Source organism: Dipteris shenzhenensis, chromosome 9, assembly GCF_047967505.1.
Source record: "Dipteris shenzhenensis isolate YYH24624 ecotype China chromosome 9, Dip_SZ_1.0, whole genome shotgun sequence".
NCBI lineage: Eukaryota > Viridiplantae > Streptophyta > Polypodiopsida > Gleicheniales > Dipteridaceae > Dipteris > Dipteris shenzhenensis.
Window position 1 is genome coordinate 37,706,051 of NC_141604.1, and position 16,032 is coordinate 37,722,082.

Below are 16,032 nucleotides of genomic sequence, written 5' to 3' on the forward strand. Positions count from 1 at the left end.
GACATAGCTCTCTGGGATAGTTGAAATTGTTACTCGTTCTCTCCAAGATAGTTTAAATTCTTACTAGCTCTCTCTTGCAAAGTGGATTTTCACCCTACACAATAAACCACTCTTACATGCATACCTTGGCAAAATAATAGGGGAAAACAAGTAATATATAGAGGAGAAAACAAATATTATAGAGAGGAGCTATCTTTAAGAACACAAACAACTCATGGACTTTTGAGTCTTACCCATGCAATATGTTTTGGTATATGTTGAACCTAGGTCTCATCTATAGAAATAACATATCCAAAGAGAAGAGCTATCTTTGAGAGCACAAATAGCTAGTAGGCTTGTAAGTCTTACCCATGAAGCATGTTTTGGTAAATGTTTTTACCAACTACGTTCTACTCACGTCATCGATCTTTAACTTAAATAACAATTTATGATATGACAACCAAAAAAAATCTTTCTTGACAGTGACGCTTACATCACTTAACCTTCATAACATTCTCCTATCTCTCTTATGTTGACGTATGAATATACAATGACGTTAACTCATCCATCTTTAAGTATGTGTATTCTCAATAACACATAAAATGTAACATGTTGGTGAAACATAGGAAGAAGGGGATTTCAAAACTCAAGCAATCATGAAAGCTTTGTCAATCTATGTGATTTTCAAAATTTATTTATTTTTATTATTTCTAAAATGATTTTTACAAGTTTGAAATGTTGCCATTAAAGTAACCTACTTAAACCGTCATATGCTCCATTACATCTCTTCCTCCTTCCATATCCAAATTTTGCATGTTGGGACAAATTCTAGCTAGCATTTGGTTATAAAGACTATTCAAACTGATTGCTTGTGGGTCCCATTCCTCCCACCTTTTTTTGCACGCATTAGATGTATCCTATGAACCCGATATGCGAAGTATGAATTCAACATGTAAGCACTTATATCAACAAGGTGAATGAAATATATCTATCATTCATTAGGCCTACCTGTTGGGTGAGTGAAATGCTTAAGAGAGAGCATAAAATTAGAGGCATGCAAAGGAAAGTGTACAAAAGAGTAGTAAATGCAAATGGTTTAAAAGTCAACAAGATGAATTTCATTCATGTGGCCTTGAGAGAGAGAGAGAGAGAGAGGGAGGGGGGGAGGCCGGGGAGATTTGCCTAGAGAGAAGAAGAAGAGAGAAGAAGAGAGAAGAAGAAGAAGCGAGAGAGAGGAGGGGGGCTTGCCGAGAGAGAGAGAGAGAGAGAGAGAGGGGGGGGGGGGGGGGGGGAGGGGGGACCAAAGAGGACAAAGTCACTAAATGCATGCATTAAAGCCTTACAAGGCATACTTACACCAATCACCTTAAAATAAAAAGATATATCTAAAAAATACCTATTTTACCTTTTGGGAACCTTCCTTAGACCCTTCCAAACTAGAATTCGGTCATCATAAGATCACAAGATCACAGAACATTTGCATCCTTGTGAATACTGAAGTGCAGCTCATGGAATAAAGGAAGAAGACCAACACCAAGATGAAATGCCTCAATAGCCGTGCGTTTTATATTTGGTTGATGGCATACAGCACATTTTGAGCCTTGCCTTCCAATTTCATCAACGACAGGAATACAATAATGATACATACATCTCAGTCGACCCATCTTTAGGATTGGAATGATAAGCTAATATACAACCAGGCAACCAAAGCGTTGCCTCCAACACAGATTCTCAGTATTTACAGGAATTGTACAGCATCGGGATGTGGCATGAATCAACAAGTGGAAGCGCACTTATGTGCAGCTGAGAAAATGGTGGTCGTTTTAGGAGGAAGTGAAAGTAGCCCAATTCACTCAAATCCTCCTCAGAACTACCTGGAAGAATAAGACGTGGGACTAGCACACTTCTGGGCAGCAGCAAAATTGGTGCCCGTCCTTGGGGAGTGCACCGAACGCAATTCACTCAACCTCCTTTTCTCGGTATCAATCTTATTCTGCAATATGGCCAAAAATGCAGAGTCAGGCACTAAACAGGTCAATCAACTATGAAAATTCAAACAATGATCACTTGCTGTGGCAAGCTTCATTGCTCTCAACCTTCAGTTTCATATCAGACAGCTCCCGTTCGGCTGATTCTAGACGCTTTTGAAGATGTCTCAAAGCTTCTAGAGCTACAGTGGGATCCACTTCCCTGGCTGGTCGAACCACACCAGCTGCCTGTAGAAAATTTCAAAGCAACATGAGAATAATTCTAATCCCTCGTATCCTGTGAGTAACATGAGAATATATATTATCTCTCACAGGTACTGATAGTTCCAATCAGTCCCCCACCTGTAGAACACTAGTACAAAGTGTGAGAAGCTTTTGAGCCACTTGAATCCTCTCCTCTTCTACTTCCTGCACGACAGAGAAACCAATCAGACGCTGCCCTTGTTCTTATGTTACCCTTGTTAAATGTTCTCCCTCAGCACCAGTGCAAAGAATACCTGTAATCTCACTTTCAGTCTGTGCTCCTCCTCGAAGTCGATTTGAGGAGTTTTACCGTCTGCTGAACGATACCGGGCGAGCTCATCGCTCACGCGACTGAAAAGAACTTCAGTGCGTCGGAGCCTTGCCGCTAAGTCCTCGTTCTTTAGTCGTAAGGCATTGTTCTCCTCCTGTTACACAATTCACGGGGTCATTGAACGGGAGGAACTGAGAACAAGCAATTGATGTGGAGGCAAAGAAGGCTATTACATTAACCTTTATCTTAGCGTGATGGTGAATCCGTTGTTGAAGGTTCTGCTGTCCAGATAATTTGTTCACCTCCTCTTCGAACTCGAAAAGTCTCTTCTTCTGGCCAGCATTTTCTTCCTGACAACGAGACAGTCATAATGTTCCTTATATCGTAAAAAAGGGCGCCGTACTTCACAACGATTACAGCTACCCAAAACATGCATATGCAAACTTTGCAAGGGGTTGCACTTCATAACAATTACATGGGCAAGAAGATCGTATACAACTTACTTTCAAGGCCTCATTCTCCGCAGTAAGAATCTGATCCCGCTGCCGCAAGTTCTCAGCAGCAACACGCGCAGTAACCATTTCTGCCTGCCGTCGATTAATCTCCTCAAGCCAGCTGCACAACGTCCACATCACGTAGCCAATCAAATATCAAACCTTCCTGGGCTTCCGTCCTCCCGCTTCAAAAAGTCCAGACCGACTGTTGCCTGAAGAATCACCTTTCTCTCTCCTCGATAAATTCACTGAGTTGGGTCTTCAATCTGGCAAGTTCCCTCTCCTGCTACCAAAGTTATTAAGAAAAACCAAGTAAAGCCATGTTTACTAAGCAAGCTAGCAATTGTCTGCCTACATCAACTAGCAATTGAATCCATACTGCATGACACCAAACCTTATCTTGAGCCTCGTCAACCTGGTGTCGAGCTCTCTCTGCGATCTCTTGCACCTGCTGATGGTTTATCAAAGACTGACAGTGCGACATAAATTAGACGGCTGAATCAACTCTTTTCTTGCGCACACAAAATCTTGTAAATTCAAAATCAAACGACTTACAGCATAGTTGGTTATATCCAGTTTCACTCCAAGCAAGTCTCTGATTACATCATGGGTCATGCTTTCAGCTTCAGCAAGCCTGGTGTTAAGCATAAAAATCTACACACGGGATATTTTCACCAGCAGATTACTAAACTGTAAAACTAGAGTATCTGAGACACTCATAACGCAGTTCAAATCCTGTTTGCCTAGAACTTCTCATGAAGACTCAGAGAACAAGCTGACCTCTTTTTGCCTGGATGAAGCAAGAGACTCAAGTTCTTCTATTTTTTGCCTATTGGTGCTCAGCTCTTCATCCAGTTCCGAATTTATCTGGTGTGTTAATCCTGAACCAATGCATTTGAACGGTGAACCTGACCCCCTGGGCTTGACAACGCTCTTTTCAGCCAGCTTGGAATTGGCTGCACTACACTTTTGTTCGACCCTTACTTGCTCAACCATGCTTTCCAAGGCTCTTAACTAACAATATGAAAAAAGATCATTGGTTCTTTACTTTTAAAAATACAATTGTAATCAACAAAACCAAAGCTCGCTATAACAGCAGTTATAATACCAGGAAGTATCAAGCTGGCTCTAGTGGCTACCTTCTGATGGTGTTCAGAAGCCTGCCTGTCTGCTGCAAGACTAAGCTCTGAAATATGAGCTTTACAATTCTTGATCTGCAAGGGGATGTAAATAGTGTGCTTAATGAGACAACTTCAATAGGATGCATGGAAATGCACAATAATTAAGAATATCACATGGAGGCACAAGGTAGACCTGCTCATCTTTTTCAGCCACCTGCCTCTCAAGACTCTGAATTTTATTTTCAGCCTCCAACAACTGCATTCCCATGACCTTATGACCTCTGAGGTGCAAAATTGGCACTCACATTACAATTCAGAAGATAAACAAAAAAGAGAAACACACCTCCCCTGCTCAGAACCCATACCTTTGCTTATCTTCCAAAAGGCCGTGTTGCACCTCACTTTCTGATTGTTTAGCCTCCATTTCAGACGTCTGATGCCTCAATGCTTGCAATTCCATCTCGATGTCTTCCCTCATTAGCCTTTGCCTCTCCGCATCACGCTTTACAATACCCACCTGATTAATAGCAATATTCTACTGAGAAAGTCTGAGATCACAGTTGACTAGCAGAAGAAAACAATAATAGGTCTCTATACAGCACAAAGATTTAAAATGTTCAGAGCTACCCTAAAACTCTCTCTCTCTCTCTCTCTCTCTCTCTCTCTCTCTCTGCCTCTGTGTCACACTGACACACATCAAGAGGTTTTCAAGGCATACTTGTGTTTCTAAAGCATTTACTGTGCTCTCTAGTTCTTCTACAGATCGCTCCAAAAGCTTTGCTTCCTCTTCTTTTTGTTCAGCATGAGTCTTACTCGTTTCCGCAACCTGCATCAAAATCATGACACTAAATATAGAAACAATCAAAAAGCTTGCTCATTCAACATATAAAACACGCTTACTACTCTGATTAATCTTACTTGGCGAGCTTCCATGGCAACAGCCTCATATTCTTCAGCAAGTTGTTGTGCCATCTCCAGCTGCTCATTCAAAACAACCAGCTCTGCATGGAGCTGATCTTTCTCTTGTACCGCCAGATCCAAATCACCATTCAGGCTGTCAAGGGAGTATGCAATTTTCTGCTCAACTAGAGAACTCATTTGGAGCAACTCCATTTCCAGCCCCTCAATTGTATGCCGTTTTTCTTCCAAATCTTCTTCAAAAAGACTATTTCTCAAAACCAATTCCTCAATCTGGGATTTGAGCTGTAGATTTTCAGTCTCTTGTAGGGAAACCTTTCTTGTCATCTCTAAAGCTATCATTTCATTCACACCACATGAGCTATCGTGACGCTGATCATTTGCTTCATCTTTCCTGTCCTTTTCTACAGAGGCTGATTCCTGTAATAAGGTGAGGTCAAACTGCAATCCCTTTATCACATGTTTCTTTCTCTCAAGCTCATCCTCAACCATCTTTTTCTCAGCCTGCACCTCTTCAACCCTTTTCCAGGCCAAGCATACGTGCTCCCGACAGCTTTGCACTTCCTTTTCAACTTGAACAAGGACAAGCTCGCATCCTTTAGTGAAGGCAACACTTGTATCATGTCCTAATTCATTGGAAAGCCATTCACTAATTTTCTGTATTTTCTTTTGCAGGCCTGTCAATTTCACTTCATGCTCGCCTAGACCTTCCATCACTTCTCTTGAGCCTTCGGGGGTTGCCTTTGAACCATCCATGATGTCTTGGTGCTGCCAATCATCTGTTTCAACTTCCTTGTGTTTTAAATCTTCAAGAGTTTTTATACGATCTTCTCTCAAGTCCCAACAAGCTTCAAGGAGTGTTGCTATCTCAGAGAAAACCTGCTCACATCCTTTATAAGAGGCGAACCATGTCCCATCTCCTAGTTCCTTTGAAATGAAATCCGAGCTTTTTTCAATCTTATTATAAAGATCTAGAATCTTACTTTCAAAATTATTGACAGCTTCCATCAACTCCATGGCTTTGTGATGTCCCCCTCTCAACAGAGTTATAGTCTCTTGTTGCTGCTGAACCTGTTGTTGCCATCTTTCCACCACTACTTCAAGCCTTTGTTTCTCATCCTGTAAATAGGCCTTTTCTTTAGCCAGTTGCGATTCCTTCCTGCACAATAGCTCCACTTGTGTAGACAGCTCCCCTATCTCATGTTCCCTGCTAAGGAGCTCCGTGAGGGTTTTAGAATGGACACCTCTCATTTCAGCAACAATGTCACAACTCTCCTGCAGTTCATGCCGCAGTATATCCATGTCTCTCATTTTTCTGTCCACCTCTGCCTTCAGCTCCAGCTTGTGCATCTCCAACTTTTCCACCTTGGTTTGCATATAATTGAGCTGAGCAACGAGTTCTCCAAGCTCTAAATCTCTAGCAAGGGACTTATTTGCTTCATTGGAATGGAGCACCACCATTTTCTGCTCATATTCTTCTTTAAGCAGATCTATTTTCATTTCCAGTTCCTTTTCTAACTGATTCTCTTTCTGCTCCATGAGGGAGATCTTTTCAAAGGAGTGCTGGTTTTGTGCATACAGCTTCCTGATTTCCAAATCTTTGGTCTGCAACTGCTCAAGATCATCCCTGCTGTTATTGTTAAGCTTTTCTACCGTTTCAGAAAGTTGACTAAGCTGTGCATGAAGTGTGTGAATGGTAGATTCTTTCTTTAATATTTCCTCCCAACTTCGGTTCCTTTCTTGATTTAGACTTTGAGTAGTGCTTTCAATATCAATATTCTTTTGCTGAAGCTCCTCTGCACACGATGAATGCAGATGTTCCATTTCGGTGAGGCTTTTGCGTGTCTGCTGAAGTTCAGATTGCAATGAAGAAATCTGAAGATCCTGCTGCTCTATCTTATACTCCAATGCTATCTGCTCTTTTTTCAAATTTGAAACCATTGTCAAAGCTTGCTCTAACTCTGGACTTAAATCCTGGGAAGGTTTAAGGTTGCCTTCCATGTGTTCCTCAGCATGTAACTTTATTTCCCTGATGTCTCCTTTACTAGACTCAAGCTCTAGCCTTAGTTGTGCACAAAGATTCTCTTGTAGATTTCTCTCTTCCACTAAGCTTGCCCTTTCCTTCTCTAAATGTCCAGCCTTGTCATGGCATTCCTTTAGTTGATCCCTCAAGCTCTGTAACTGGTTAGAAACATCCTTCATGTCTTCTTCATGGCATGACTTGATCTCAGCGTTGTCAGTATGGCTCTGATAAAGTTCATCCCTTATCTGCTGTACAAGAAATTCATACTCTGTAATTCGTTGATTTAAGGCTTTTTTATCTGCATTGGCTTGATTGATCTCCTCTCTACAGCTTTGCAGCTCCGTCATAAGTCCCTGCGCTGTGTTTCCATTTTGTTTAATATCAACCAAAAATAGCTCTACCTGTCTAGTCAAATTAGCATTCTCTAACTCTAAGCAGCTAAGCTTCCTATGACATTCCTGAAGCTGTTCTCCTGCTATCAGTTCTACATGCGCTAAGTCGTCCCAATACGCAAGCAGTTCTCTTGACACTTGCAACTCAAAAAGGGAAACAGTTTTGTCATTAGCCAGTTCTTCAATTGCATTCTCCAAATTCTGAAATAAATGTGCAAGCATTTGCCCTGCTTGTTCTGATTGCTGCTCTAGCATTTCTAAATGGCTATTGCAATGCAAAAGCTCATCTACAAGGTGCTGTGAAAAGCTCTCTTGGTCACTATTCTGAACTCTGAAACAGCTGTCCTCCGCTTTTAGTGGCTCCATCCCAACATTTGCAAGTGACGTGTCTCTGGCCAGTTCATTTTCCCCATAAAAAGAATTTGCAAACATATTAGAGCACCTCTGCTTCATTTCATTTGCTTGTAATTCAGCCTGTTTTAAGAACCTAATGTACTGCCCAAATTGTTCTCTTAGTTGCACTATCAGAGCCTGCTGTTCGGAGTTCTCTCTTCTGAAGTTGTCATTCTCAATTTGCAAAAGGCTGACTTTTTCATTTAGATCGTGTGTAATGGTTTCAAGGCTTGATTGGCTAACCAATAGACCTTCCTGTAAAACTTTGGCATGCCCCCCTAGCACCTCTTTCATTATCTCTGTCTCAATCATCCCAGCCATCTTTCCACCAGCACAATCCTCAGCCCCATTTTCCAAATTGACAGAAACGTGAGCACACCTCTGCTCAATCTCTTTTACTTCCAATTGTGATTTTTGTAGATGCCCATGACATTGCTGAAGCTCCTCAGTAAGTTCCCCAATAACAGAATCCTGTTTATTAATCATGTCCATCATCAAATTAGCCTGTTTTGTCAAAGTGTTAACTTGTTCACAATAGTTTTTCTGCACAATTTCCAGAAGTGACTGAGATGACAGAAGATCTTCCTGTAGCTGGTCTCCTTGACAATCAAAACAGTGTTTCATTAGCTCTAACTCTACAAGCATTATAACCTTTTCCCCAGCCCAGCACTCTGTGACTTGCCTTGCAGAATCAAAAACATGTGTGTGCACCTTGCGAAGCTCTGTCTGAACTTCTACAATAAGGGTTTTCTGGCTATCAACCTCCTTCAACAAGCTTGCTTGCTCCATTTCTAAATGTTTAATCTTTAAGCTTGCTTCTTGCATCTGTTCATTTTTCTGCTCAAGCAAAGTGCACCTCCCTGTCAAGTCCTTTTCAGTTTGCTCAAGCAGGGAGCTCAAATTTTCCACACTCTGATGAGCTGCCTGCAACTCACCATGCACAAGACTCCTCTCTGTCTGTATGCCATTTACCAAGCCTATCTTGTCCAATTCCAGTTGCTCTATTATCTTAGAGAACTCTTGTAACCGTCCATTGAGCAGTGCACACTCTGCTTTAACTTCAGAGTGTGCCAAACGCAAATCAACTACATCATTGTTCTTCTTTTTCACCTCATCACTCAGTTGAGAAACAAGAGCCTTTTCCTTCCTTACTGCCTCCATCAAGTTGAGCTTCTCTGTCTCTAACTGGCAATTCTTCTTGTGAGATGCATGTACCGATCTCTCCAAGCTCTGAAGCTCCGCTATCATGACCTCCTTTTCAGCAAGTTTTATGTTAAGAAGCTGTACCTCTGACTCTAACCAGCTCTCCTTCTGAAGATAGCTCTGCAACTGCACCATAATCCTCTCTATGTCCTCTTTTCTGCTTTGAAGCTTCAGTACATCTTCAGAATAAGCCTTGTCAAGCTCAGCGATTACTTCACTACTGTAGACGTTCTCCATCTGTAGAAGAATCAGAGTTTTCTGGCCCATGTTTGAGATTTTCTCCATAGTGTTCTCCTCATTGGCATAAAGCTTCTCAGTAATGGAACCTAATGCTTGAATGTGGGCATGCAAAGAATCAATTTCTTCCTCCTTTGTCACCACGATCGAATTCAATTCATCAATTGCCTTCTTAAGTGCTGAGGTCTCACACATCCGCTCTGTTTCACAATTGCTGAGTTCCATCGAAATGGCTGAGAGTTTGGATTCTGCAGCAGCTAGCTTCACCTGCAAGTCACAAAAGTCATTTTGAGCTATTATCATGGCTGTCTCTTGTTCAGATATCCTATCCAATGCCTTTCTTGCCTGCTTTCCAAGTTCACTTTTTTGGATTTCAGAAGCACGCTTTTCTGTTTCAAGTGCTGCCAATTGCTTCAAAAACTCACCCTGTTTTGCTTCCAGTATTGCCCGATTCTTTCGCAATTCTTCCTCTACTAGATTCTCTTGGAACCCGATAAGAGATTGAAGTAGCTGGTTCTCGACTAGCATGAGTGTCTTCTCTTCTGCCCAGTTGTTTGTCTCGGATTTTAGATCAACAAAGAGATTGCAAATTTCATTTTCAATTGTTTCAGCTTTCAACCTGAGCGCTTGAATTTCTTCCTCTGCCACTATCAATTTGTGCTGAAAGCTATTCGTGATAGTCTCACTATTTTGTTTCAACAACTCAAGATCTTTATTCTTGTCAGCAGTAACAGCCTGAAGATGACATTGTAGAGTCTGAATAAGACTTTCTTTATCCTGTATCTCACTCTGAAGCTGTTGAGAATCATTTAAAGCTTTTTCCAGAGATTGTTCTGCAAGGTAAAGATTGCACTTCAACTCCTCTAGAACTGCCTGACTGGTTTCATTTTGCTGTTGCAAGCAAAGCACTTCATTTTCCCGTTCTATGACTAATGACGTAGCATCATCTGCAATTTTCTGTATCCTGCTCTTCTCCTTAGAAAGTTCACTGCAGTTGTCAGAAAGCCTATTTATAACTATAAAGGTAGCAAGCACCATCTTCTCTCCCTCCAGTGCTTTCATTTTATGACGTCCTAACTCATCCTTCAGCAGACCAATGCAGCAGGTTTTATCCTGAGCAACCAAGCTCAAGTCTTCTAAATCCTTCTGCATATCTATCCTTTCTTGTCTCTGAACCTCAGCAATTGCTAAAGTGGCCTCACTTAAAATCTTCACCTTGTTCTCAGTCTTCTTGGCCAGTGTCTGTGCATGTAAGAGTCTTTTCTGCAAAACTTCAACCTTCTCTCTCTCATCAATAACATGTACTTCAAAACCTTCGGACCTGTCTGTGTGAAAGCACTCCTCTGTTATGCTTTCAATTTCCTGAGTAGCATCATCTAAGGCTTGATTGCCTTCAGAAAGGCATTGGATCAACTTTGTTGCTGCCATGTCCCAGTCCTGTGTTAACCCAAAGATTTCCATATCTTTTTCCTTCATTGTAACATCATACAGCTTAGCCAAACGTGTATTTTCCTCAAGCAGATCATTAAACTTCAACTGAAGATTCCTCAACTCCTTTGTGAGCTGCATTGCTCTTTCTTCAACAGTTGCTTCTCGTTGTTTAGTCATTGCCTGAGCTTCACACAGACTTGAAATTTCTGATTGTAACAAGGTGATGGCCGCTGTTGTTTCCATTTCAGCATCCGCTTGAACAAGATCCTTTTCAAGCTCAACAGCTTTGAGAACTTCCTGATCGCACTGCATTTTCTTGTTGAGTTGTTGCAAGTCCTCAAGTGCCTTCTTCGCTGCTTTAAGCTTGATCTTGAGGTTAGATTCAAGGTTTTTCTTTTTGTCTTCCGTCTCCACAGCTTCCTTGTTTTTCTACAAACAGAAAACAATAAGGAAAGAATTAAGACATCAAGATAGAAGGTTATAACAATTACTCTGCCTTATTAAATAAAAAGGTGCTCATGCATATGAACTTGCACATATATCCATGCATGCAAACAAGTCAGCATACACATGTGCGTGTGTGTGGGTGTGTGTGTGCACGCATACACATGCATGTGTGTGGGATCTGGGTGGTGGGGGTGTGTGTGCATGTGCATCTGCGTCTGGCTGTTTGTGTGATGACTTCTGAATTCAAGAATAGCTTTCAAGGTTTCTCCCAAAGAAGAAAAGCACTTAAGCTATCCTACCCTGCAAAATTAAAAATCTACGTCTTCGCAAGGGTTGATATTTTACAAATCACAAGCTATATACAAGCAATTCAAAAACTCAATTTCAGCAATTTGACAATTTGAAAGTTAAAATATAAGCAAACCACAAGATATGTCCCCTATGTCACACAAAAATGCAAATTTCTATAAATTGTTGGGGAGGGCAAGAGAGGCGGTGGAAAAAGTGAGGGGAGGGAGCAACTAATCTAACATGAGGGGAGGGGATCATTGAGGGAAAGGGAACAAGGGGCACTTTTAATGGTGAGGCTGATGTGTGAAGTAGGGCAGGTGGGGAGTTCAAATACTCATTTTCTTTAATGGTTGATGTGTACCCTCTCTCCCAAAGTGACAAATTAAAGGCCCTTAACCACAGTACGTTAGGTGAAGTCAATACATAGTTTCCTTCACAAAATATCCCAATATGCCCAAAGGGTGTTCCATGAGATGAAGCATGCTTACCAACATCTTCATGTGTGGATTGTTTCCATGCATCTATCATAAGTTTGTGTACAGATCTTTAAGATTAGAGCATCATTGCGTTGCTACACCTTCCTAAGTTGCAAAATGGGATGAGATATGAATTGTCCACACAAATCAAACATCATGAATCCCATCAAATGCACCGTTTAGACTCCGCAATTTCTCTGATGGACTCTAAATTTCAACAAAAGCAATGCCAAGGTGACGAAGCAGCCAAGGCATTGTCATGAAGCAACAACACAAAAGAAGCAATCAATACCCAAAAGGAGAACACAATGTAGATGGCCAAAAAATGAAACTAAATGCCACCCTAGTCTTAAAGCCTCTTTAGCTTTAGACCACAGTCTTTAGCTTTAGACCACAGATTCTATAGAGATAGTAATAATGAGAAATTAGAATACAAATTTTCCAGCTTATAAGAGGACAGCAAACATCCAATCAAATCAGGGAAGTAATGCAAGTCGAAGGTTCTCACTCTCCACATTTCCAGTTCCGTTTGCTGATCAGTACAAGTTGCTTTCAGACCATGAATTTGTAGTTTGAGCTCTTCGATTTCCCTGCAAAGATAGACAGAAGCAGGGCATTAATCAGTTGGCACAATTGAGCACATGGTAGTACCTCTAATAAGCATAACTGGGGAAAAAAGTAACCTTGACATCTTCTCATTAGCATCAATGAAAGCATTCACATTCGCACTGCTATCCTCAACCTCTGCTTGACTGTTTGCTACCTGCAGTAGGCAACCATAACGGTCTAAGCAAACTAAATAAGATGCATTCAGTCCAAATGAGGACAACAAAGTCTCCAACATAAACAATAAAATTTCCTGGCACAGCTCAGCTTGGTCATGGCTTGGTCATGTGCTGACTGTTTCTTCTTTGACATTACCAAACAATGGCATCAAAATCTACAAAGCAAAGGTGTTTGACAACCTTGACAGAGTTTATACTACATCCTGAATCAGACCTGGGCGCGTGTCTCCTCCAGCGCATGTTGCTCTCCTCTAAGCTTTGCTTCAACATATTCCAATAGCTACAATATAATCGATGCAAAACATAAGGGGCTCTAGAACTGGTACCAAAACTGTAGCTAGGCATCCAAGTAAAACAAGATAACCGTCAAACTAGATCTCCAATGCATAAGCTTAAAACTTACCTGATCTCGTAAGCTAGAAATTTCAAGCAACAATGATTCACGTTCACCTCCATCATAGAAATCTTGGTACCTTTTTAGTTTAAGAAAACATAGGTTCAATCTCTCTCTCTCTCTCTCTCTCTCTCTCTCTCTCTCTCTCTCGTTTAAGAAAACATAGGTTCAACAACTTTAGATGAAGGCTAGTGTTCTTTTTGGAGAGAGTTGCTCTCATGGGCTGACATTGCAGATTCTTGGATTATTGGAGGTGACTTCAACATGATTGAGGCACCATCTGATAAGAAAGGGGGAAGAGAAGGTGGCATTCACTCCCTTGAGAGAGCAGCTTGGGATGCCTTCTTGTTCAGATTCAATGGCAGAGATGTTTGGTCAAATGATGCATTTCATATTCAGTCTCAATCACTCTTGTTTTCCTGGTCGAACCGTAGGGTGCAGATGCCTATCCATGCTCAAATTGACATTGCAGATTCTTGGATTATTAGAAGTGACTTCAACATGGTTGAGGCACCATCCGATAAGCAAGAGGGAAGAGAAGGTGGTATTCACTCCCTTGAGAGAGAAGCTTGGGATGCCTTCTTGTTCAGATTCAATGGCAAAGATGTTTGGTCAAATGATGCATTTCATATTCAGTCTCAGTCACTCTTGTTTTCGTGGTCAAACCATAGGGTGTAAATGCCTATCCATGCTCGGATTGACAAATTCTATGTGGATGACTGGGCTCTTGATAGAGGGGGGACAATTTGCATTGCACCTGGTGTTTCCACCTCCGACCATTTTCCAATAGTTTTGTCCATCTCAGAGCCCTATCTGAGAGGACGATCTTCCAGTATCTATCAAGATCCCCGATGCCTTAATGATACTCTCACAGAGGCAATCTTGGAGATCTGGGTTTCTCACATCCAAGGGGGGTGGTTGCACCTTCACATGTGGCCACAACACTTGCCAGTATCAACGACTTTTATCATTCTGTCGCTAGTACTAGGCAAGGTGAGGTACTCAGGCGGGAGATCGATATCCGCCGGCAATTGACAGCCCTGCAGAGGGAGGAGCGAAAACAACCCTCAAATGCTTGAATCCAAGTGCTGCAACAAGGGCTCACTTGCAGACATTGCTAGATCGGAGAGCAAAGTATGCCTTCCATGCACAAGAGTCTTTTTGGATATAGATGGGAGGGAGAGTCAATAAACATTTTTTCTCTGCACTTGGTCCCAAACATAGTAGAGAGAGTGTCAGGCAGCTTATTGACTCTGACGAGGTTTTGCAGTCTCATCTAGATACCATCATGCACTTAGCAACAGATTTTTATGCCTCCCTTCTTTCTGAAGACCCTAACACACAAGCCAGAGATCTGGCTAGAGATGCGGTTTGGCAACGTTTACCTGTGTTGGTCACACCAGAGATGATATGCTCACTTGATGCACGATTTACCAACTTAGAATTCAGTACTGCTCTCTCTGCCTTTCATAAGGGCAAGTGCCCTGGTTCATATGGTCTTACTGCATCTTTTTTTATGGCCTTTTGGGATATGATAGGTGATCATATTACTTCAGCCCTGCAGGGCATTTGGGACTCAGGTGAGATGCCTGACTCAGTCACCGAGGGACTTATACACCTTATCCCGAAAGGTGGCAAGAGGCCAAGGCGATCAGCATCAGATTGCAACCCCTTCTTCCAAACCTCATCCATGATACTCAGACAAGCTTTGTGCATGGCACGAGCATATTTGATAACATCTTTTCCTTTTGGGAAGCCTCAGAGTGGGCTATGCAGAGATGGCAGAGGCTGGCAATTCTACTCTTGGACTTTCAGAAATCCTATGACAGAGTAGATTGGGGTTTTCTTGAGGGCACTCTTCTACGATTCGGATTTTCAGATGCATGGATTAAAGGGGTGGCCTCCCTTTACAGATCAGCCCACAGCCAGGTTTTGACTGGAAGGATAAGGAGTGACAAGTTTCAAATTTCCAGATCAGTCCGTCAGGGATGCCCTTTAGCCCCCTTCCTTTTTCTTTTTGTGGCTGAAGCTATGAGTAACTTTATTAGATCTCAAGCTGGTTTATATGGGCTGAGATTGCCCTTGAGACAAGAGTAGGAGCTTCTGGACTATGAGTTGGTTGATGACATTGCCATTTTTATTGAGGCCTCCTCGCAGTCACAAGATGCTTTCCGGACAGCCTTGGATATCTTTTGCTCAGCTGCAAGAGCACACATTCACTGGCATAAATCCTTTGGCTTTTGGATCAATGATGAGGACACTCCAAGCTGGGGAGTTGACATTGGCTTCTGCTGGATTCAGAGGGGTGTTCCTCTAAGATATTTGGGATGCCAGGTAGCGTTGGGCATCCCTCTAGCACAACAATTTACCCCAGAAAAAACTTGACCTTGACAGCTTCTCTTCTGGAGCTCAGTCAAAGTTTTTTATGGAGTGGACTCGATGGCATGGCATATGTTGCAGCGAGGGTGGCCTGGGAGACCATTATTCTCCCTACGTGTAAAGGGGGCCTTAATATCATTGACCCTGACCTGCAACGCAAGGCATTGCTTTGTAAGGTGGTGGTGAGGGGTCTCATGCCTGAGCAGGAACCTTGGAAGGACTTCTTTTTTGGACGCATTCAGACACCTACCTTGGGAGATGATTGGGTGGACAGCCCTCGTTGGATTTTGATTTCCGCCCCTCTCAGATCTCCTGCATCTCCTCTCATGGCTGCCATCCTGAAACCTTGGGGCAGCTTCAAGAACACACTTCGCAAGGTTCCACCCTCTACCCTCGAAGAGATTGATAAGCAACCGGTCATTTGGAATGACAGTATTCTTGATGAGCATGCCAAACCACTAGGCACTTCGCATTACATGCAGTGGTCTAGATGGGAGAGAGGCCCCGCCTTCATAGTAGGCACTTGGAAAGCATTTATCAAGCTACCTGAGAATCAGAGACTACAGT

At 42.2% G+C, this 16,032-nt stretch overlaps 1 protein-coding gene across 5 annotated transcripts in view; it reads right to left on the bottom strand.

Annotated features, from left to right (window-relative positions):
• Positions 1–1,429: 1,429 nt before the first annotated feature.
• The window catches only part of LOC147898598 (kinesin-like protein KIN-12F), a 46,322-nt gene continuing 31,719 nt past the window's right edge, over positions 1,430–16,032 (bottom strand). Inside the window, exons 17-35 of one of the 5 annotated variants that reach the window (XM_087379633.1) lie at positions 13,096–13,165; positions 12,907–12,972; positions 12,591–12,670; positions 12,416–12,497; positions 5,015–11,122; positions 4,815–4,922; positions 4,462–4,598; positions 4,290–4,377; positions 4,115–4,189; positions 3,756–3,989; positions 3,531–3,629; positions 3,370–3,444; positions 3,200–3,258; positions 2,985–3,096; positions 2,721–2,831; positions 2,465–2,635; positions 2,310–2,375; positions 2,076–2,195; positions 1,430–1,972 (exon numbers count right to left, since the gene is read on the bottom strand). In XM_087379633.1, the coding sequence (XP_087235759.1) occupies positions 1,850–1,972; positions 2,076–2,195; positions 2,310–2,375; positions 2,465–2,635; positions 2,721–2,831; positions 2,985–3,096; positions 3,200–3,258; positions 3,370–3,444; positions 3,531–3,629; positions 3,756–3,989; positions 4,115–4,189; positions 4,290–4,377; positions 4,462–4,598; positions 4,815–4,922; positions 5,015–11,122; positions 12,416–12,497; positions 12,591–12,670; positions 12,907–12,972; positions 13,096–13,165 (7,984 nt within the window). In that variant the 3' untranslated portion in view covers positions 1,430–1,849. Of the gene's footprint in view, positions 1,973–2,075; positions 2,196–2,309; positions 2,376–2,464; positions 2,636–2,720; positions 2,832–2,984; positions 3,097–3,199; positions 3,259–3,369; positions 3,445–3,530; positions 3,630–3,755; positions 3,990–4,083; positions 4,190–4,289; positions 4,378–4,461; positions 4,614–4,814; positions 4,923–5,014; positions 11,123–12,415; positions 12,498–12,590; positions 12,671–12,906; positions 12,973–13,095; positions 13,166–16,032 lie in introns of those variants that run through there. The other 4 variants (XM_087379631.1, XM_087379634.1, XR_015541577.1 and 1 more) reach the window with 4 other exon arrangements.